The sequence below is a fragment of the Euleptes europaea genome, chromosome 3 (assembly GCF_029931775.1).
Source record: "Euleptes europaea isolate rEulEur1 chromosome 3, rEulEur1.hap1, whole genome shotgun sequence".
Classification (NCBI taxonomy): domain Eukaryota; kingdom Metazoa; phylum Chordata; class Lepidosauria; order Squamata; family Sphaerodactylidae; genus Euleptes; species Euleptes europaea.
Genome location: NC_079314.1, coordinates 40821648 through 40844980, shown reverse-complemented (window position 1 = coordinate 40844980; position 23333 = coordinate 40821648). Strand labels below are relative to the sequence as shown.

The window sequence follows — 23333 nt, the reverse complement described above, 5'->3', positions numbered from 1 at the left end:
GATTGTATTCAAGCATGACCAAGGAGTTCTCGAACTGCCTACTGCATTCAAATATGCAGGCACAAGGAAAAGCACCAAGACCAACCTGATTTTTCCTGTAGTCCTGTTGGGAATGCCGGAGCACTCTATAGCAAAGCCTCAGTATGTATTTGTATGGTGCATATCTTTGATCGCCCAAATCTTCCAGTCTCAACATGGCTCCCTCTCCTGCTTTATCTTTAAATGGAGCTTTGAGGATTCCAAATATCTGTCCAAAAATATATTTATTAGATATTTTAGTTGCCACTCATCCGGGGGGGGGGGTGTCTTGCGGCGACTTACAATACTTAAAACAACAAAAAAGGTACAACTGAAGGTAAGAGCAAATCTGGAGTCTTTTAGAGAAGTGCTGTGAATAGAATAGTAAAAGCAGCAACTCAAGCCAAGGGATGAAACATATATGAACACACATGAACACATGAAGCTGCCTTATACTGAATCAGACCCTTCAAAGTCAGTATTGTCTACTCAGACCAGCAGCGGCTCTCTAGGGTCCAGCGGCTGAGGTCTTTCACATCACCTACTTGCAGTGGTGGACCTACATTTTTGGGGCCCTGAAGCTTGAACTGTTATGGGGGCCCCTTCGTAACCAGCAACAACAGGGCAACATCCAGCAAGGTCCAAAGGGCCTTGCTGTCCTTGGGAGGACCTTGAGGCCCAAATGGTGGAGAACAGAGTGATGGGATGGAGTCCATGAAAATGGGTATTAGAGCATATTCTAAAGTCAGTATTAAGTACTTCAACCCATTGGCTTATGATTCTATCGCTAAAAAACTCCATCAATTTTGTTGAGAAATTCACTCATTAAAAAAAGTCACTTCAGGGGGGCCCCCTGGGATTAGGGGCCCTGAAGCTTAAGCTTCTTTAGCTTCACAGGAGATCTGCCTCTGCCTACTTGCCTAGTCCCTTTAACTAGAGATTCAGAGGATTGAACCTGGGACATTCTGCATGCCAAGCAGATGCTCTGCAAACTGAGCCACAGCCCCTCCCCTATCCCCTATGCATCACCACTATATATATATATATGAGGCTGAATAATACAACATGGAACATTAAATGTAATGTTCATTTTTCTCTTCAATAAGCTGCAAAAAAAAAGAACTTCAGACGCTGGTTTGCATACGGAGAAGGCAAAACTTCAGTCTTCCCCATTATTCTGCTATGATCTGTATGCAGAGGAGGGTGTTCCCAGAGATTAGCATCATGGCAATATTTGTAGCACTGCTGGTATATATTCTTCCTGCAGAAATGTTTGCATGACCAATGAAACATATATATCAGTAACACCAGAATAGAACCAGGAGGAGATGCTGTTACAACCAAAAACAGATAAGGCATCTTAGTGCCTGGAAGGAAGTTGTACTGGAAAATATTTTTACTGAATTAAACTAATGTGATTTCAGACGTTGCTCAACCATCCTTCTATCATAAAGATAGGTGCAGAAAGGAAAAATGCTTGGGGTCACAAAGTCTGCAGTATCTTGATCAGAAATATCTCTCTTTAGCCAGCACCATACTTAAAACATTTGCACAGATTTATATAAAGACTAATTTGGAAGGAGAAAACCACATCTCCCTATTGACCACCCACTTATTCTCCACCTGCTCACCCCACCCCTCGCAAAACTGCTTTTTCCTTTTCCTTCCTCCCTCCCCTCTTGATGCTAATACATTCTCCCCTTCTCCTTATTCTCTTCTTATCAATGTTTTGTTTCCTTTTGGGAAGTCTGTGCAAACCTGGGTTTCCTTCAAATTTGTAGAACTACATCCCTTTTCTGCACTTGATCTTATTGTGCAGATTTTCTAATCTGCACTCTAAGGACAAGTTCAGTATTAGATATGGGATTTCTAACTCGCTGCTTCTTCACATGAAACATCTTGCCATATAAAACATTAGTACAAGCAATAAAAGCAAAATGACGAGACATCATCCCAACAGTCAGCCTAGAAATACAATTGTACCTCCTATTAAAGAAACTTCACGCCCCAACGAAGTCACCAGTCAAACCAGTAGATTAACAACACTAGTAAGAGTCAAAGCCGTACAAACAGCAACATTAAAGCAACATTTTGTCTTGGCTGACAAAAGCCTAGTGGCATAGGACTTCCTAAAAAAAAACCCAAGAAGGAGCTCCATGGGCTTCTCTGACAAGCTTCTCCAGAAGGTGGGTGCTACCACAAAAAAGGCCATCCATCTTAGAGGCTTATGGAGGGAACCACTAGCATTAGGTGGACCCTAATTCAGCAACAAGGTCTATATAAGGGACACACTGTCTGTCAAATATAAGGGCTCCAATTCACAAAGTGATGCAAAACAAACACCCTGAAGTGTGTCCACAAAAAAATAGGCAGAGAATGCAACAGTTGCAAAGTTGGACTAAAATGCATCCTGAACCCAACACCTACCAAAAAGCAGATGGGGGGAGGGAGTAACAATGTCCGACAGTTACCAAGGAGCTGAATCCCCCTCTCCAAGGAAAACTGCATATGAAACAGACCACAACCAACACAGAACTGTGCTAGTTATTCCAAAAACTCCAGTGCTTGTGATTCAACAAGATGGTGTGATCCAACATATCAAACTCAGAGAAGATTTTCCCTTATCCATTTGGAATTGGAGACCAGTACCAAGATAACTGTCACCACCCCATAGCCAGGCTGGAAACCCAACTGACATCAAAGGAAGGTAGAGAATGGACATACCACACTCCTTCCTGATCCTTTGCCAATTTACAGTTCTCTCTTTGATGTCTATGGAAATGCTATGTGCAAAACAGCTGGTAAAGACAGACCATAATATCCTAATAAAATAATCTACTCCATAGAAAGCATTGTATGTGTGTGTAAATTGCCGTCAATTCGCAGCCGACTTATGGTGACCCCTTTTGGGGTTTTCATGGCAAGAGACTAGCAGAGGTGGTTTGCCAGTGCCTTCCTCTGCACAGCAACCCTGGGATTCCTTGGTGGTCTCCCATCCTAATACTAACCAGGGCTGACCCTGCTTAGCTTCTGAGATCTGACAAGATCAGGCTAGCCTGGGCCATCCAGATCAGGGCATAGAAAGCATTACTAATTGTCAAATACATACCTGGGCTAATATGTTTTGTTCTCTCATTAACTTTTGCCTTTCCCGGTTGGGTTTAGTGACTACCACATCCAGAACCTCCTGACCATTATTGGGTATATCCGCAATGAAGAAAATGAGATCTTCTAAGAGCTTGGTAACAAACCTGTGTTTGGAGAAATGCAATACAATAAATAAGAGTTAATTATCAATAACACATCCTTCAATCATACTACAAATTATGCAAGTTGGGTCTCATGGACCCATTCTGCAAATGGCAGCACCTTCCCCAGATGCAAGAGGCTAGCTAAAATTTGTATCTCAGGGGAAAGCACCTTGTGCTGAAAGTACGCTGCCATTAATGAAATGAAGCACTGGAAGCCAATCCTGTATCTATATAAAAGTGACTCCCATCATGATCTAGCATGAGACAGAACCAAATTACCCATTATGTGGGAAAATCCATGGTTAGATCTCCTAACATTTTAACTCTGAAAAGCAACTGTTGGGATGTGTGTCTGTAACATGTCTCAGGAAAGCATTCCCCTGCACTGATGGAAATCATCCCTCAAAGCTGTTATTAACTGTTGTTGGGGGAAAGCATAATATAACATATGCAAACAGTGGTTAACAGGAACTTGTGAAAGGAAGGTCAAACAGCATAAAGGAAGTCCCTCCCACAGACCCAGGACTCTGGTCCAAATCACCCCCCACACATAGAAAATTGCTTTTTAATGTGACAGAAAACATTAAAACTTTGGGTTGGGTCTCTTTTATTCCAAGCTCCATATTTAACAGCGCAATCCTAGGCAATGTTACACCCTTCTAAGGCCACTGACCTCAGTGGCCTTAGAAGAGTATAACTTTGCTTAGGATTTCATTGTAAATCGCCCTCATATATTTTACCAAGGAATCATTTAATGTCCATATCATACCCTGATTCGGGAGTCCTGATGCTGGACCTCCCACATAACATCGAACTTGAATCTAACAAAAACAACCCCCCAAATGCAGCGATGCAGATGATCCAGAATGAGGCCGTGAAAATGGGACTAGGTTTGATTCTCCTACATAAGTAAATGGCCTTCTTTCATCCATTTTGGTAAAAGCAAAGAACAACATTCAAAGTCACTGTCGCAGTGAAGAGATCACCTGCCCATCATTCTGACATAGGACAGCCCAGACCTAACTAGCAGAAACCATTTAAAGAGGTACGACAGGACTTTCTGCACAAGGCAGCAGAGATGCACTGGGATCCCAGCAGCACACAAGTTCAATGTATTCCAACCAAAATTAATTACAAGCATTTTGCTGGGTGGTCAGAATTATTACTGACAAGATGATGTCGACTCAATCAGTGTACAGATTTATTGTTCTACACATGGTGGTGGAAAGTGCCATCAAGTCACAGCCCACTTACAGTGACCCCATGGGGTTTTCAAGGCCAGAGATGTTCAGAGTTGGTTTGAAACTGTTTGCCTCTGTGTAGCAACCCTGGCCTTACTTGGTGGACTCCCATCCAAATACTCACCAGGGCCAATCCAGCTTAGCTTCTGAGATCTCACGAGATCGGGCTAGGCTGGGCAATCCAGGTCAGCATAACACAATCCTCAGCCAAGCCAGCCCTTCAACCCCCTCCCCCTGCCAGCCAAAGCCACATATGGGTAGAGCTGTTTCTTCACAGAGGTGAGCTGGGCCAGGATGGGTATGATTCTACCACACATGCAATAAAGACACATCTGCAAACATGTAAAAAGACGCCCCCCAGACCTGGATGGCCCAGCCCTGACCTGATCTTGTCAGATATCAGAAGCTAAGCAGGGCAGGCCCTGGTTAGTATTTGGATGGGACATCATCAAGAAAGTCCAGGGTTGCTACGCTGAAGCAGGGAATAGCACACCACCTCTGAACATCTCTTGCCTTGAAAACCCTACAGAGTCGCCATAAATTGGCTGCAACTTGAGAACACTTTCCATCACCAAATACACCCCACAGCAGTCACATTCTAGGAGCTAGAAAAATGAAATAATCTGTAGCAAATAAGCCATCATAATTTCTACCCACACTAAAATGCCAAATCCTTTCCTCGGGGTGACTACAAGGTCTATTATTATGGTGTGTGTATGCTACATATGCCCTGACCTGGATGGCCCAGGCTAGCCTGATCTCGTGAGATCTCAGAAGCTAAGCAGGGTCAGCCCTGGTTAGTATTTGGATGGGAGACCACCAAGGAATCCCAGGGTTGTTGTGCAGAGGAAGGCACTGGCAAACCACCTCTGCTAGTCTCTTGCCATGAAAACCCCAAAAGGGGTCACCATAAGTCGGCTGCGAATTGACGGCACTTTACACACACACACACACACACACACGTGCTACATATATACAGTTGCTTGCCAGTCAGGGATCGATCAGGACATTACAACAACCCCGGGACAAAACAAACCAAATGCTCCAAGAGCCACTCTTTTCAGACCCAGGGGCAGTGGCCACTATTACTACAACCCAGGTCTGAGCTGAGTAGCCCCTTCAGCCCTGCCAGCACCTGCAAGGGTCTCTTGGCTCAGCCTTCTCTTGCCCGCCAATGGGCCTGCAAGGAAGAAGCCCATCAGGAACTTTCCTGGTGAGTTCAAGGGCCGGTCGCTAGCGTTCTTATCAAGGACAGAGTAGGAAGAAGGCAGGAGGCTGAGAACACTGACCTCCGTTCATTTTGAGATATTGAGCCATTCTCCAGCGTTTTAACTGACGATGCTAAAACTTTGTTGGCATCGTTGGCAAAATCCAAATCTCTCACCTCAGACAGAGGAACAGACACAATAGCAAAAGCTTCCTTGTCTTCCTTTGTTTGACAGGTTCCAATCTGCAGCCGTGAAGGGAAGTGGGGGGGTGGGGAGAACAACCATCAATACTTAACAGTAGAAAACACTTTTCTTTGGCTAAGTTACACTGACTGGTCTCAATATTTACTTTTAACATCACAGGCCTTTCTTCGTCTTTGTCTATCGGGATGCTGGTGCTGGTGACCCATGTATTGGTACAAAGGTGTCTCAGCCGAACGTATGAATTCCTGAAGGCAAACAGAGGAAAAAAACACTTCTCAAGGAGCAAACTTTAAGTCGTTTGAACACAGTGTATCATTTTTCAAAACCACTGGCGAAAAATTTACACAGGCTGCAATTCCATTGGCAAAGTCTATTAAAACGGGAACAAATCGGAGAGTAGAAAAATAGGCCCAAATCCTAGAACACCTACAATAGGTCAGAGATTAAACACTCAAAGTTATGACACGTGCTCTCTCCCATAGGCATGGAAACTGCAAAAGGTGCAGGAGCCTGATTTACAGGATTCTTCCCCATCAAGAAGAGGCCAGGTGGCAAGAATTATGCCCATCATGCATTCAGGCTTCCATGTGGGGGCACCCATCCCATCACAGGCAGGTCTTGTTCTTGCTCCTGCTAGATATCCACATGGACCTTAACAAATGGCCTCAAGTTGCAATGCAATAGCCTGGACCATTATTGCACATCTGGAGCAAGAAGGCACCCCATGCCTCAACAGCCCACAGATTCTCGCTGCAGCTGGTAGCCTGCCATTATTTCTTGGAGCCGGAAAGGCTCAGCTTTCTCACTTTCTGCCCTGCAGAGGATCAAACTACACACATTGAAGGACCTACCTCTAATGGCTAAACCAAGCGCAGGGTGAGGGGAATTCACAGTGGGGGCTGAGAGGTGCAGGGGCAGTTAACTCTTTCTTGCCCATCAGGCAAAGATGAGGGCTGTTTAGGCAGAGACTACCATAGTGCTTTGCGCTGAATGATAAACGTGCTAATATTATTATACCAAACAATCCTTCAAATGGAACAGTGTTGTTTAGGGTTGCCAGCCTCCAGGTAGAGCCTAGTGTTCTCCTGGAATTCCAACTAATCTCCAGGCTACAATTATTAGTTCCCCTGGAAGAAAATTTAATTTAATTATAAAAGTATTTATTAGCTAGCCACTTTTCTTCCTTTCAGAGCTCAAGGTGGCTTGCAACATAAATTGACAGCTCTGGAGGGTGGATTCTATGGCATTAGATCCCTCCTGAGCCTCTACCACCTTGCCAAGTTTCACCCTCCCCACTGCCCCCAAATCTCCAGGAATTTCCCAAACTGGAGTTAGAATCATAGAATCATAGTTGGAAGGTACCACCAGGGTCATCTAGTCCAACCCCCTGCACAATGCAGGAATTTCACAACTACCTGCCACACACACACACAGTGACCCTACTCCATGCCCAGAAGATGGCCAAGATGCCCTCCCTCTCAGGAACTGCCTAAGGTCATAGAATCCGCATTGCTGACAGATGGCCATCTAGCCTTTGCTTAAAACCCTCCAGGGAAGGAGCACTTACCACCTCCCGAGGAAGCCTGTTCCACTGAGGAACCGCTCTGTTAGAAAATTCTTCCTAATGGCAACCTTAGTACTGTTAGATGAACATAGGATACCAGCTAGCTTTGACTGATGTAACTCGGGTCTTGCCATAAGATGGGATGTTCATTAACCATCTTCTTGCTGAATTACAGAGCTTTTCTCTATTGAGAAGTACCGGTACTTGTTCTTGAAAACAAGTGTGGGGGATTAATATGGATAAAGGGCTTTGAAAACCACAGCCAATTTCACATGAAACTCCTTATTTCCTAACTTGATCCACTCTCTCAGCTAACGATCAGGCCATTACATTCTTTGTGACATGCCATTCTGAAATCTTGTTTATTAACGTCATAATTATTTCGCAGCCAGCTGCCAACACCAGCATCATGTTTTATACATGCCTTGTTTGCCTGTCAGCACTCTTGACGTTTATCACTTGCATGAGGGGAGGTTTTTGTTTTTCCTTTACTTTCTGGCACTGGCCCTGTGGAAGCAACCCTATGTGCAAGCCAGCGTACCTGTACACAGACGTACATCTGTACAGAGTGTTTCATGTCTGTAGCAGTACCTGGGAACTAAGCAGTCAGCTCGCTGAAGGGTAGTCGCATCCAGCTCAAAAAGAGAGGCAATATCATTTCCGTGCGGCACAGACACCAAAGTGTACATAATTTTCTCCCCTGCCTGCCGTTTCTTCTTTGAAGTGAGAAGTCCGCCGTCTACCTGCTGATGAGGAACAAGAGTTGTATGCCTTACATCACATCCTATTATAAGTTCCACAGGATGACTGGTTTTTGCACAAATTACCACCATGGAATTTTAGACTTTGTCTGGAGTATGAAACTCAGAAGGAACAATTTGGTCCAGAGCTGCAGGGAGACAAGCAGCTGCTACAAACAGGTCGGAGGCCAATAAAAAGCCTCCCCACCTCCACCCCATGACTGTGCACATTATTCCTCAATGTGAACTACATGAAAAGCCAGCTAGATAGTCTTCCAAGGCCATTGTTCTTTCTATGCAGAAATAGTATTTAAAGAGTATTTAAAAGAACAAAACAAGTGAAAGAGCAGGATGTGGTAAGAAAATAGCTTCTCTCCTTTCTTGACCCCAAGGGCCTTCTAGATGGCAACAAAGATTTGGGCAGAACTCTTGCTTTCTCCCTTCCAATCTCACATTACACATTTTGCTGAGCTACAGAATATGTATGACCAGATGCCTCATATTAAAATTCACAGCACAGACAGATTTCACTCAGGGTCCTGCAGGAAGTCCAGGGTCTTCACATTAGATTTCTGGGCCAACTGACATGTCAACAATTATGTGGTACAGTCTTGCTGGGACTATGCCATTTCAGATTGCAGGGGAGGGAATAAGCCCCACCCCAGCATACAGAAAAACAGCATGCTAGGAAGAAGGAGTATAACCAAGCATTTTCCCTTACTTGTCACTTTTCTATACGTAGGGATTTGTTTTTACGTGAAGTATTGAAAATTGTGGTTCCCTCACCAGCAAACTGTAGTGGTACCATCCAAGGAAGGATGCACAGATGGTTTTTCTGCATATACAGACTGGCCCATGATAGAGTACAAAAAGGTATACTAGGCTTTACAGACCCATTCCTTTAAAATGCAAATTTGGTCTCTGCAAAGCCACTAGACAAACAGAATTATAGTGCAATCCTTAAGAGTTGGCACCCATCTAAGTCCACTGCGGTTAGTGGGTTTAGAAGGGTGCTGCAAAGCTTAGGATAGTGGTGTTAATATCTTTTCCCTACATCAGTAGAAAAGAGCAAGAGTCCAGTAGCACCTTAAAGACTAACAAAAAATACTGGCGTAGTATGAGCTTTCATGAGTATGAGCTTTTGTGAGTCACAGCTCACTTCAGATACTACCTGAAGAAGTGAGCTGTGACTCATGCAAGCTTTTCTCCCTCTCCCATAATACTAGAGCACGGGGTCATCTGCTGAAGCTGGAGGGTGAGAGATTCAAAACGAATAAAAGGAAGTATTTCTCCACACAACACATACTTAAATTGTGGAACTCCCTGCCCCAGGATGCGGTGATGGTTGCCAACCTGGAAGGCTTTAAGAGGGGAGTGGACATGTTCATGGAGGATAGGGCTATTCATGGCTACAAGTCAAAATGAATACTAGTCATGATGCATACCTATTATATCATTAGCTATTCTCTCTAGTATCAGAGGAGCTCACCTATTATATTAGGTGCTGTGGAACACAGGCAGGATTCTTCTGCAGTAGTCTTGTTTGTGGGCTTCCTAGAGGCACCTGGTTGGCCACTGTGTGAGCAGACTGCTAGACTTGATGGGTCTTGGTCTGATCCCACATAGCTTTTCTTGTGTTTTCATTAAAGCTCATACACTGCCAGAAATTGTATTAGTCTTTAAGATGCTACTGTTCTCTTGCTCTTTTCTGCTGCTACAGACAGGCTAATATGACTACCCATCATGATCTTTTTCCCTACGTGAATGCATGAAGCTAATGTGCACACTGCAGCTGAAATTAAGTTTATTAAAGAGCTGACATTCCAGAAACCACTGTTAAATTGAGCATAATCCACTGTCTCAGAGTTCAAATTACTTCTGCAGGTGCTTACAAAACACACAGGGGTGAGAAAGGTCAGGGACCACAGGTTAGCTGAGCCTCTCTCTTTCTCCCTCTAGATTGCACAAACAGGAAGCAGAGAAAATTAAGGGTCAGACTCACGCTCTGGCACTACTGGAGCGTAGCAGAAAGCACAGCAGTTCACCTCCTGTAACACATTTCTGAGCTGACTCATCTGTGAGTCTTCATATTTTTTGTGAGTCATAGCATTTTTAGTAGAGACATCACGTTGTACATTCTGCTCAAAGGAGGAGGAGGAAGAGGCAGGGATGTTTCGTAACAAGACACATGCTTTCCCCAAGCTGATGCAGGCCAGTGCACCTCAACAGAATACAAGTAATACATCGGGAACAATGTGACTGTGCACACGGGCATTTGTTCTCCTCCACCAACACCTCTTACATGATTTGAATATTTATGTAAGTATAGGCACCAATATGCACACATGCTGCTGTTCTACACACTAGGGAGGTTTTCCTTTTAATTTTTGCTTCTCTGACTTTATCACCAAGTCTCTTCCCAAGTGAGCCCTAAAAAAAAAAGAAACCACAGCAATTGCACTGCTGGCATTACACCGGCTGAATTGTTAATTAAGACTGTGCACTTGGCAAGGACTGCAGAACGCTAAGGTGCCAGGAGTATAAATCCCCACAACCTTAAGGGTCTCGGTGGACAGATCTGAGGCCTGATCTATCATTCTGAGCTATCACGAGTACACCGCTGATACAAGCCCAGCTGGCCTGCCAAAGCCAGTCATAGCTCAGAGGTAAAGGGCACAATGCCTGCTTCTCCTCGCAATGTGTAGCAGATTTATCCTCTGGGCGGGGCCTTGTGCAACTCTTCTGGCCATTCAGAAGACCTCCCAGCTAGGATTGGGGAAGTACCTGCAGTAGTTTCAGGGCAGGGGCCTCTGACCCCCCCCCCCCCACCATGCATGTCTGAGGTTTGCCAGGCTCAGTTGGTTACATGGGGCATGGGAGGCTAATTCAATGCAGCAGACAGAGGAATGGCAGTGTATCATGGTATTTTGCAAAGTTGTCTTCCCTTCATTGTTCCCATTCCTCAGCCAGTTTTTTCTTTCACCAAAACAGCCAGCATTTACAGCCAGCATTCAATTGTTCCACGTGATGACCACCATGTCTATTCAATTTAAAGCATTTACATCCCACTTCTTCACCTAAGAGGGGCCCCGGGGCACAGAGTGGTAAGCTGCAGTACTGCAGTCCAAGCTCTGCTCACGAACTGAGTTCGATCCCGACGGATGTCGGTTTCAGGTAGCCGGCTCAAGGTTGACTCAGCCTTCCATCCTTCCGAGGTCGGTAAAGTGAGTACCCAGCTTGCTGGGGGTAAAGGGAAGATAACTGGGGAAGGCACTGGCAAACCACCCCGCAAACAAAGTCTGCCTTGGAAGCGTCAGGATGTGACGTCACCCCATGGGTCAGGAATGACCCGGTGCTTGCACAGGGGACCTTGTTTAACAGGCCAGAGCTATGAGCAAGATGTAATTTGGGCTAAGAACAGCAGCATACCTCTGGTAAAGTGATCTAAAAACTGACAAAATTTATCCCAGCATAACCTTTCAGGGGTCAGAGCTCACTTCATCAGATGCATATAGAGTGGAAAAGCTTTTTTAGAGATTTTTATAATTAATATCACAAGGCAGGTGAGGGGGTTCAATGCACATTATACTGAATCAGACCAAGGTTCCATCAAGGTCATTATTGTCTACTCTGACCAGCAGCGACTCTCCAGGATCTCAGATGGAGGTCTTCCACATTACCTACTGCCTGGTTTTGTTATTGAGATGCTGGGCTTGAACCTGGGACCTTCTGGATGCAAAGAAGGCTCTTCCTCTGAGCCATAGGCCCTCCCTTAAAGCTCATCTGCTCCTAAGATCTTTAGGAGATATTTTGCTGCATACTGCTTCTAGTCATCAGATCAGGATTTAGGGGAAGGCCCTCTGGGTGGTGGCACCACAGGCTGGAGCCCATCTAAATAACTCTCTACACAAATTTTGGTAAGAAATTAAGACACTTCTTTTAAGTTGTCTGTGCACATAGTAAATACAGGGATTTTTAAAAATCATTTTACTGTTGGGTTTGTATTTGATTACCCATTTGATTGCAAGTTGTTCTGGGTGAGTTTTGTCAAGAATAGCTGTTGACATATTTTGAAACAAATAAAAGGCTAACAACAAACTCCTAGTTCTGTAATAGAAAAATATTTTCTTAGATTTCTTTTTTTATATATATATAATTTTTTATTGTTTTCTAGTTACAGCATATTCATCAATCAATCATCCAAATGTCATACATCTGTAATATAAACATTACCTTTTCAATCATTGTATATAATCCTAACAATATTGACTTCCCCTCCCCCCTTCTCTATCTTTTTGATATACCTGTTCTTCCCTTTGTATTTAATTTCTAATCCATTATAATAATGTAAATTTAAATAAACTTTCAATTATCTTAAAATATAAAATTTAAAATTAATACTGATATTTGGTAAACAGGATTAGAGCAATACATATCCTTTAATTTCTCCCGTATACAATTCATTTACACAGTAAGTCGTCCATGCTTCCCATTCTCCCACAAATTCCGTATTCTCTTTTTGATTTATTAATGCAGTTAGTTTAGCCATTTCTGCCAGTTCTGACATTTTTTGTATCCAGTCACTCTTATCCGGTGTCTCTGATAATTTCCATTTTGCTGCATATACCAGTCGTGCAGCCGTGGTGGCATACATCAAAAATGATCTCTGAGTTAGAATAGAATCCGGTATGATACTTAACAACATCATTTCCGGTGTTTTAGGAATATTTTGTTGTAGTATCAGTCTTAATTCATTATAAATCATATCCCAGAAGTTTTTTGCTTTTTCACATAACCACCAAACATGATGAAAAGAACCAATCTCATCCTTACATTTCCAGCAGTTTGGTGACATTGTTTTATACATTGTAGCTAGTTTTTTTTTGGTGTCAAATACCATCTGTAAATCATCTTGTATATGTTCTCTCTCAATGATTGTGAAAGTATGAATTTCATATCTCGTGACCAGAGTCTTTCCCATCTATTCAAAGGATTGTTGTGACCCAGTGTCTGTGCCCAAGTAATCATCGTAGGTTTAATCTGGTCTTGCTCTGTATATATAGTTAACAGCAGTTTATACATCTTTGAAATTAAATGATCATTGGTATCCAACAGCGTTTGTTGTAAAATTGATTTTTCTTTGATAAAACCTAAGTTCAAATCCTGAGTATAAACAGACTTTATTTGATGATATTGAAACCAAGTCAAGTGTTCTTTTAATTCTTCATGTTCTTTTAGGGCACATCTGTTGTAATCCCATTTTAAAAGGTCCTGATATATAACAAATTGGGAAGGTCTCAATGGTCGTAATGTCAACATCTCTTGCGATGAAATCCACAATGGCGTTTTAGTTTCTAAAAGATGTTTATACCTTTGCCAAATTTTTATTAAAGAAGATTTAACAATATGATGCTGAAATGCCGTATGTATTTTAAGTTTATCATACCATATGTAGCCATGCCACCCGAATCTATTATCAAAGCCTTCTATATCCAGTAAACGAGTATTCTTCAATTGAATCCAATCCTTTAGCCACACAAAGGCTAAAGCCTCCGCATATAGCTTAAAATTAAGAAGAGCAAATCCTCCTCTTTCTTTAGAGTCCACCAAGTATTTATAAGCAATTTTAGGTTTTTTCCCTTGCCAAACAAAATCCTTCCTCCACATGTCAAAGTATTTTGCTTGTGTAATTATTGGTAGGTTCTGAAATAAAAACAACAGTCTTGGCAATATGTCCATTTGAACTACTGAGATACGTCCCAGAAAGGAAATGTTTTTATTAGACCACGTTATCATATCTTTTTTGATTGCTCCCCACAGTTTAACATAATTATTGACAATTAAATCTTTACTTTTATTTGTAATCCAAGTACCTAAGTACTTTGCTTTGTTTGTTTTCTCCCATCTGGAGATATCTACAAAGTCCTTTTGTTCTCCCCTTGAAAGATTTTTAAACAATATCTGAGTCTTATCTTGATTGATCTTAAATCCCGAAACCTCACCGTATTGCTTCAATAAATCCAACAAAGAGATTATAGATTGGTTCGGGTCGTTCAAAACGAGTAATAAGTCATCTGCAAAGGCTCTCATTTTAAATTCATGTTTGTTTATCTTAAGGCCATGGATTGCATCTGTATCCCGTATCTTACAACATAAAGTTTCTAGGACTAGAATAAAAAATAAAAAGCAGAGGAGAGAGCAGACAACCTTGCCTAGTTCCTTTTTGTATTTCACAATTATCGGAAATTGATTCATTCACTAATATTTTAGCTTTCTGAGTTGTATATATAGCATCAATTCCAGTCCGAAATCTGTCACCAAAGTTAATTTTTCTAAAACTGTTTTCATATATTCCCATGAAACCATATCAAAGGCCTCTGCATCTAAGAAAAGCAGCTTTATGCTGATTGTTATGTTCATAATATTTCATTGCATCTAATAAGACCCTCAAATTGTCTTTGATCTGTCTTCCGGGGACAAAACCCGCCTGATCTTCATGAATCAAGGTTTTAATAAATCGCTTAAGTCGGTTCAATAATATAGAGGCATATATTTTATAATCTTACATTCAATAGAGAGATAGGTCTATAGCACTGGTTCCCAACCAGGGGTCCATGGACCCCCAGGGGTCCGCGAGAACTAAATTAAGGTCCGCGAAACCCATAATAAATTAATATTTTCAATTAAAAGTTCTCTATTATAATATATATATAATATATATATATATATATATATATATTCAAATATAATTCTAAGTTTAATGTTTAACTAATAGTTATGATTAAAGTTTATTTTCAAATTCCCGGAATTTTTATTTTGAACCTTGGGGTCCCTGCACCGAACAAAAAAGTCCTAGTGGTCCCTGGTCAAAAAAAGGTTAGGAACCACTGGTCTATAGTTAGTTACTCTTTCTGAATCTCTCCCAGTTTTGTGAATTAACGATATAAAAGCATGTGACCAGGTCTCAGGAGAAAGTCCCGTATCTAATATGGTGTTACATACCATCGTAAATGGGCTCTTCAAATCGTCTTTAAACAATTTAAAAAATAAAGCTGTAATTCCATCTGGGCCAGGTGTTTTATCCGTTTTTTGTCTTACTATTGCTTTTTCTAATTCTGTTGTTGTTATTGGGTCATCTACAGACTTTTGTTGTTCGGAGATTAGTTTAGTAATGTTTACCTTTTTCAGATATTTATCCAACTTCTTCTCAGAAATAAGATTTTTCTGGTACAATTTAGTATAAAAGGATACAAATTCTTTCTGTACATCAGTTGTTGTATGTACCGGTCCCTTTTCGGTCTGTATTGTACTAATTATCTTCTTCTGCATAGAGTTTCTTAATTGGCTGGCCAACAATTTACCTGGACGGTTTGCATGTTCAAAATATCTTTGCTTCGCATATTTCATATTTTTATTCATTTCTTCCATGACTACCAAATTAAGTTGATGTTTAGCAACTTTGATCTTTAATAAAATATCTTTTCTCTGGGGTTCTTTAGATTCTAAAATCAGTTGTTGTTCTAACTTTTGTAGTTCCCAGAGTATATCGTTTGTTTGCTGTAGTTGTTTTTTCCTCCATGCAGTATTCTTCTGAATCAAAAATCCTCTCAGTACTGCCTTAAAAGCATCCCAAATGGTGTTTAAGTTGGTTTATCCATTCATATTAATCTCAAAAAAGTGTGCAATTCTTTTTTTATTTTATCATCTCTCAAAAGTCTGTCATTTAATCTCTATCTGAATGCTTGTCTACTGTTCTATTCAAAGGAAACCAGATTATGATCAGAAAAAGTTCTTGGTATTACAGGTTCTTTGCGTAGTTGCATAAAGATAGACTTGCTCGTCCTTATCATATCTATACATGAATGTGATTCATGTCTTGCGGAGAAAAAAGTGTATTCTCTAGACGACAGATTCATCGTCCTCCAGATGTCTTGTATTTTAAACTCCTCAATAAGTTGAAAGAATGTTTTAGGAAGGCATCCTTCCTTGTCACCTTTGGCTTTTGTTTTTTTGTCAATCGCACAGTCTATAACGCCATTAAAATCACCCATTATCAAAATCTGTTCTTCAGCATATTGCAATAAGATATAGTGAAGTTGTTTGTAGAATTGTGCTTTTCCATCATTAGGTGCGTAGATCACTACCACCAATGTCTTTTGGCCTAGTATTTTAGCTCTAATCATAAGTATTCTGCCCTCCCCATCTTTGTATACAAGTTCAGGAGCAAATGAGGCTTGTGCATATATGACTACTCCTTTGGTTTTTGTATTAGATGAGGAGATGAAGGTTTGCCCCAAAGAGTTCCTTTCTAAGTACTTTTTATCTTTCTTGGAGATATGAGTTACCTGCAGACATATTAAAGAATATTTTTGTTTTTGTAAAAAATTAAAAATTCTTCCTCTTTTCACCTTTTCATTTACATTCCACGAAATTACCATTTACATTCCACGAAATTACTTTAGCCATGTTGTCAGGGTATTAAAAAAGGAAAACATAAATTTTATAATCCACCTGTTGCTCCTTTTGTCGAATCATCTGCTTCCTCTTCTTGAACTTGATCTTGTCCCTGATCTGGTGTAAGGCCTGTGAGTTCCTTCCTGTACTTTCTCAAAAATTTCCCAACATCTTCCATTGTGATGATAACACATTTTACTTCTTTATAGGTGAATACAAGTCCTTGTGGTAACAGCCCTCTTTATCTTATTCCACTTTTCCTCAATGTCATTGTGAAGTCTTTAAAGATATTTCTTTTGGCCATCAAATGCCTTGGAAGGTCCTTAAGAAGTATTAATGGGTTGCCTTCCAGAACCATTGGATCTTTGTAATGTAGTTGCATTATTGTATCTTTCATTCTGACATCATAGAAGGAAATCATAACATCTCTTGCCTTTGCCCTCTTCAATCTAGGAGGCAGAGGCATCCTATAGATTCTGTTGACAGCATGATTTAACTCTTGTTCTTCTATGTGGAATAAGCTAGCCAAGGTTTTCACCAATGATTCTCTTGTATCACCACAATCCTCAAGAAGGTTTTGCAGGCGTAAATTAGGCTCCCTCACTTTCAGATCCATCATAGCCGATTGATCCTTTGTGGTTTCTTCCTGTATTTGCATTGTTTCCAGTTGTTTCTCGTGGCTTTCAACTTTCCTCTTCACTTCTTTATGTTCTTCTGTCATTTTTTTGACGAAGTATCCATTGTCTTCATGTCTGATTGCAGCGAAGTAACTTGAGTCTTTACCTCCTTCACCTCCTTTGTCACAGTGTCCAGTTTTTCAGCTAACATCTCAGTTAGCTGGTTCATCTGTTTTTCTTGCTGTTTAGACATTTGTTCCATTTGTTTGGTAAAAGCATCTGTTTGTTTGGCTAAAAGTTCTTGCATCTTCTTTTCTGTCTTCTCCATTGTTGTGTCAGTGGAAGGTTCTTTAAGTTTAGGTAATGCAGGACTATGCAGTGATCCGGAATGTTGACGTGGTGCTGACATATATTCTGGCAGCTTATCTTAATATCCAGGCAGGTTTATAAGTTCTTATTCGGCCTCCTAATTAATTCGCCTTATTTGCTTAATTTTTACCCTCCAAATTAATGCAGAAATCAAATGTTTAAAATCGAGGTACCATAGAGAAAAGGGACGCTCTAGCACAGCATCTTGGGCAGGAAGTAGGAAGTATTGTGGACCTTCTGCTGTTTCCTTTCTATGATCAGAGGACGTATTTACCCGTTGCACAGGGAAACTCACTTCCGTTCCTACGATGCCGTCTTTCAGCCGGTCTTCTCTGCCCTTGCTGATTACAAGGTACCTCTAACCTAGATTACAAGGTACCTCTAACCTAGGCGACATGGCCGGAGGATCTTTAGAGCGGAGGCCATTAAAATAGAGGAGGAACTTCTTCAACTTCCTCCTTCTCTCTCCTTCGTCTCAGCATTTAATTGGAGGTTAGAATGTCATTTTAAAGTCCCGATTGTTTAGTCTATCTCCAGATAAACTTGATAATTTTCCTGCCGGTTAAATAAATTGCTTTTATAAAATCCGATTCATTTCTACGTTAGGGTGGGAGGCACGGATTCTATAGCTTTTTGTTTTTAACGTCTCAGTTGTTTTATTGCCAGGTGAAAACAAAAGGGTTCTTTTAAACTCACTCAGATTTCAGAGGCTGAGGTTTTCTTCTTTTCATGTAGTTAATTAGATGGTAATAGATAGAGGAGATCGAAGCCTCAATCCAAAGAGACGTCCGCGGCGAAATTAATCCCCTCAAGCCGGCGGGACAGCATCTGAGCCTCCGGGAGTCTTAAAAAACACTCTCAGAGAGCTCAGGAGTCAAACCGCTCTTGACGGCAGCAGGAGAATTCCTGACACCCGATCCACTGTTTAGGAATCGGGGGGTGTATTAAACACCCTAATTGAGGACGTTTCTTGGTTCCCCCTGGGAGTTTCCAGAGAGACGTAGCGCTTCGGTCAGCTTCTCTACCGGAAGTCCTTAGATTTCTTGTTCCATGTGTTTCTAGGGCCCAGTTGTCTCCCCCCCCCCCGCCTCCAAAAATTTGGTTAGACTACGCAAGAAAGTATTCCACATTGTATTTAAAAAGAAGTACTTACCACAACCCTTGCCTCATTACTGCCATCTGGATAATGTGGATTTAACTACAAAAAGAAAGCAATTAATTAAAATTTACAGTACAACTGTTTTTTCTTTTAAAGCTGAGTTTAGACTGAAGAGTGTTCAAATGGCCATGCTCCACTGAAGAGTATCCAAATGACCATGATTAGAATTCCACACTTACCCTATGACGTCTGAGCGCCCCCCATAACCCTAACAGCCCACAAGAAGCTGCTCCTGAGTCTTAGAGAAACTCTTGGAGCAACATTGAATATGGTTTAGGAGTTTCTCCCTCCTATTATCCTACATGGGTACACACACATATTTGGATTTTGACACAGACAGCTTTAAAGGGGGATTGGACAGATTCGTGGAGAATAGGTCTACCAGTGGCTACTAGCCATGGTGAGTAAAGGAACCCTCCACATTCAGATGCAACAAACCTCTGAATACACCAGTGCCAGGAGGCAACAGCAGGGGAAGGTCACAATCTCTATGCCTTGGTGTTGGCCCTCCAAGGCAACTGATTAGCCACTGTGTGAGACAGGATGATAGATTAGATGGACCACTGGTCTGATCCAGAAGGGCTATTCTTAAATTCTTTGGTAGTAATTTGCACCAGAACCAAACAGATCTAGGATTTGTAGCCCTTTTCAATTCACAGCGACAACACAATGTGTAAGATGGTAGCTCACCTGTCAGAACCACCCAAGCATCATTTTTTGGTATCCAGTACAACCTTATAACCAGACCACACACATACACCATGACTGCATCCCATCAAAACTCAAGATTCATGAAAGAAATTTTTTATTTAAATTCTGAAATTACATCTTCTGCATTTCCATAATTACACCACGGCCCCATAATTACTACCAATCCCCTACCCCCATCTGTTGCTATTTTTATTTAACAAGACATCTACCTGAAAAAACCACCCTATTTTGTAATTTTTATATTGCTCCTAAGGTACTATTCTGTCACTATTGTCATTCAAACACATCGATACAACTGCAAGTATAAACAGACCCATTCACTTTAAAATGTTATTTACTGGCTTTTTTCCACTGTAAAATCATGTACCATCTCCCCAAAGGCCACTTCCCTTGCAAATTCACACAAGTAGACAAGACAGCTAAGTGGTTGAGCCGTTCTTCCCCAAGAAGAGAATGCCTGCAGTTCCTCTTTTAAAAAATATTTATTTAATATTTCACACAATACAAAACGCACAAAAAATGCAAAACACATAACATATATACTTATATGCTACAATACATAGGCAAGACAATTCTATATCGATATCTGGAGTGGGTCTGCAATCTATTTGGATTCTGTTATTCTGATATCATAGACTAGTTATGAGAATGCCTGCAGTTTCTGATGAGCATTTTGTTGGCTAGAATTTATTTCCACTTCTGCCATAGTCAAAGTTAGATACAGCTGGCTTTTATAAATCTAATTTAATAAGATAAGTGAGGTCAGTTCTGTCTTGGTAGAAGCTAACCAGTCACCTTGAACCAAAAGGAAAGGAGAACTATACATATTTTAATAAATATATATATATATAAATAAATAAATTGAGAAGGAATTCAGGAAAATTCTGCTCACCATCTTTTGGTATTGACTTCGCTAGCTTCTGCATTGGTTGAAATGACAAGACACCAGAGAAATTTTGTATGTCAGAAACATTTAGGGAAGAAGAAGACGAAGACAAAGATGAAGACAAAGAGTTGGTTTTTATATGCCGACTTTCTCTACCACTTAAGGAAGAATCAAACCGGCTTACAATCACATTACCTTCCCCTCCCCACAACAGACACCCTGTGAGGTAGGTGGGGCTGAGAAACCTTAACATGCAAGGTTTGATCCCCCGAGGAAGTGTTTTGACGCAAAACGCATCAGGATCATCGAATAAATATCATTTACACATTGAAGATTCTCTGCGCACCTTTTGTTTTGTCTTGTTTCCACTATTTTAAATGCAGAAGGACACATTCTGTGTTCTAGGGTGGGGTAACCCCTCACTGTTCGAAATATTGCTCGTTCTGCTCCAATACTGTTTCTCATCAGCTCCAGAAAAATCTCATGAAATCTGGACACCCCATAGAGGTACATGTCACAGACATAGGGGGAAAGGTTTCCATAAATATCCTCCAAGATTACCTCCTGTTTTTCCCTTGTGGTAATGAGGTTACAGACTTAGGCCCTCTTGGCTCCCTGGGTCTCCAGCCCCCATAAAGTACATGCACACACACACATATCCAATTAACACATATGAACACATGAAGCTGCCTTATACTGAATCAGACTCTTGGCCCATCAAAGTCACTAATGGTTAAGACGGCACATTCATCATGCTGGCAGAAGATTCATGAGTGCAAAAAGGGTCTCTGCCATGTCCTGAAAGCCTACCCACCCACCCCATGCATATATATTGTGATTAAAACCAGGAAGTAAGATCACATTTTCTCATGAAGGCACTGCACACACAAACACTAAAATTCCCATGTATAGCTGATGTTTCTCTTGATGCTTCCAGAGACATCCCTCATCCCATTCAGCATCTCTTCAGCTCTTCACTGGTTTTTAAACAAGCAATTTGCAGGTTCCCCTAATGCTTAATTACCTGCCTAAGGAGGCTTGATGGAATAATAGGCATGGTTACTTTTTAAGCAGACACTGAAAGGGTCTCTTTGTGGTTTCATCTCTCTCTATCAGTCATTCTGTATAAATCATGCATTTTGCAGAATAACAATTTAGCTATTTCTTTCATTGAGTTCTAAAATTACTGCAGTGTGGCCATCCCTCTCACTGCCTATAAAAGTGGAACCAAGACTGTGCCTCTCGCAAAGGACGTTAGAAGGGAAGGACAATTCTTCTACCTTGGCAACATCTTTTCAAAAGTGATCTGGGAGAGATTCACTGAGTTCACCTTCCCCTGCCATCTGAAGTGCTACAGTCCAGGCATGGTTCAAACTCCTCATTTGATCTCCGCAAGAAAGAGGCCTCAGAGCTGCCAAGCTGCTTCAGTTTCCAAGGGGAACAGTCTCTGGGCTGGTGTGGGAAAATGCCGGTTGAACTGTGATTCTGACACTGGGAGTGGTCTGCAGGAAGCCCATCCCCTGCCCAAAGAAAAACCCCTGCCTCCTTTCTTTACCAAAGGTAAGGGTTGCGTCTCCATTACTATAAATTCCAATGGGGTACAACTATTGTGACTCATCTTGAATACTTCTGAGTTGTACATCGGAATACCATAAACTATACCTCTTGCCCTCCACAAAATTCATTACCTATACCTGATGATGTGGGCTTCTAGCTCACAAAGGTTTAGGCGTCAATAAACCCACTAGCCTTTAACAAGCCCCAAGGCTCCTCCTTGTGTCATCTTAGATCATTGTCTTCCATACTGTGACACAAGGAACATCAAAAATATTATCACAGTATACATGTGGTATATAACCCCACTTACAGCGCATTCCTGAGGTTTCTGGTTGAAACCCCTTAGGAGGAGGCGTGACCTTGCCACCAGCGTAAGTGCATGTAATCACGGATTTACATGCACTTAAGCTGGCGGCAAGGCCAATCCTGCTGGTGGCCGAGCGCCACGGGATCATGCCTCGTCCCTCCACCAGCGCGGCCTGTCCGTGGCACAGGCCGCGGCGTAGAGTGGCCCTGCCGGCACAGGGGGGCGTTCTAGGGGTGGGGCGGGGGAGGAGCCGCCTGTTAGGCAGCTTCCTATCCTGTTTCGGCCCTGGCCACCAGTGGCAAGAACAGCGTTGCTGCGCCTGCTTTTGAGCAAGCTCAGCCTCGCTGTTTTCAATGGGGCAAAAGGCCCCGTTAAAACAAACAAAAAAGCCGTGAGACGGCTTTTTTTTTGTGTTTTGTTTTCCGGTGTACGCGAAACGGCTTAGGAAGAGGAGCCACTGCGCCTCTTCCCCGCCATCTCCGTATGTAAAAATCCATAAATCAGAAAATGACAGCTGTTGGTACTGTGATAGAAAACAAGCAGATTTTATACACATGTGGTGGAAATGTGAGAGAGCTATATCATTTTGGTCTGAAATAGCGAAATGCTTAGCTGTTGGAATGGAGATGGATATCCCATGTAAGCCCAAGACATTCCTGTTAAATCTGGTATCTAATCTAACTAAAGACCAACTTTGTACGGGGTTACATATGATAACTGCTGCCAGAACAACCTTAGCCAGACATTGGAAACAAAAAATCGACTCCAAAGATAGAGGAATGATGGGTTAAAGAGAAAAAAATATATGTTTTAATTAAGCTAACAACATTTCAGAAAAATAGAGATACAATAAGTTTAGATGAGTTATGGTCACAAACTATAAATAAAATAGAGAATTTTATAAATAAGGGCCAGAAAGGGGAATGCGTTGTGCTCAGTCAGGACGGAACAATGAATATGAAGACAAAGAAATAAGCTGTAGCATAGGAATCCTGTTGTTATTTTATGTGTATATAGATATATTGTATTTTAAATCATGAAGATTGT

At 41.5% G+C, this 23333-nt stretch overlaps 1 protein-coding gene across 1 annotated transcript in view; it reads right to left on the bottom strand.

The window, feature by feature from the left end:
* ITPR2 (inositol 1,4,5-trisphosphate receptor type 2) overlaps nucleotides 1–23333 on the bottom strand; it is a 237638-nt gene that overhangs the window by 160578 nt on the left and 53727 nt on the right. The window contains exons 10-15 of the mRNA XM_056847486.1: nucleotides 18820–18864; nucleotides 8078–8229; nucleotides 6068–6167; nucleotides 5800–5960; nucleotides 3128–3269; nucleotides 86–247 (exon numbers count right to left, since the gene is read on the bottom strand). Of these exons, the coding sequence (XP_056703464.1) occupies nucleotides 86–247; nucleotides 3128–3269; nucleotides 5800–5960; nucleotides 6068–6167; nucleotides 8078–8229; nucleotides 18820–18864 (762 nt within the window). The remainder of the gene's footprint in view (nucleotides 1–85; nucleotides 248–3127; nucleotides 3270–5799; nucleotides 5961–6067; nucleotides 6168–8077; nucleotides 8230–18819; nucleotides 18865–23333) is intronic.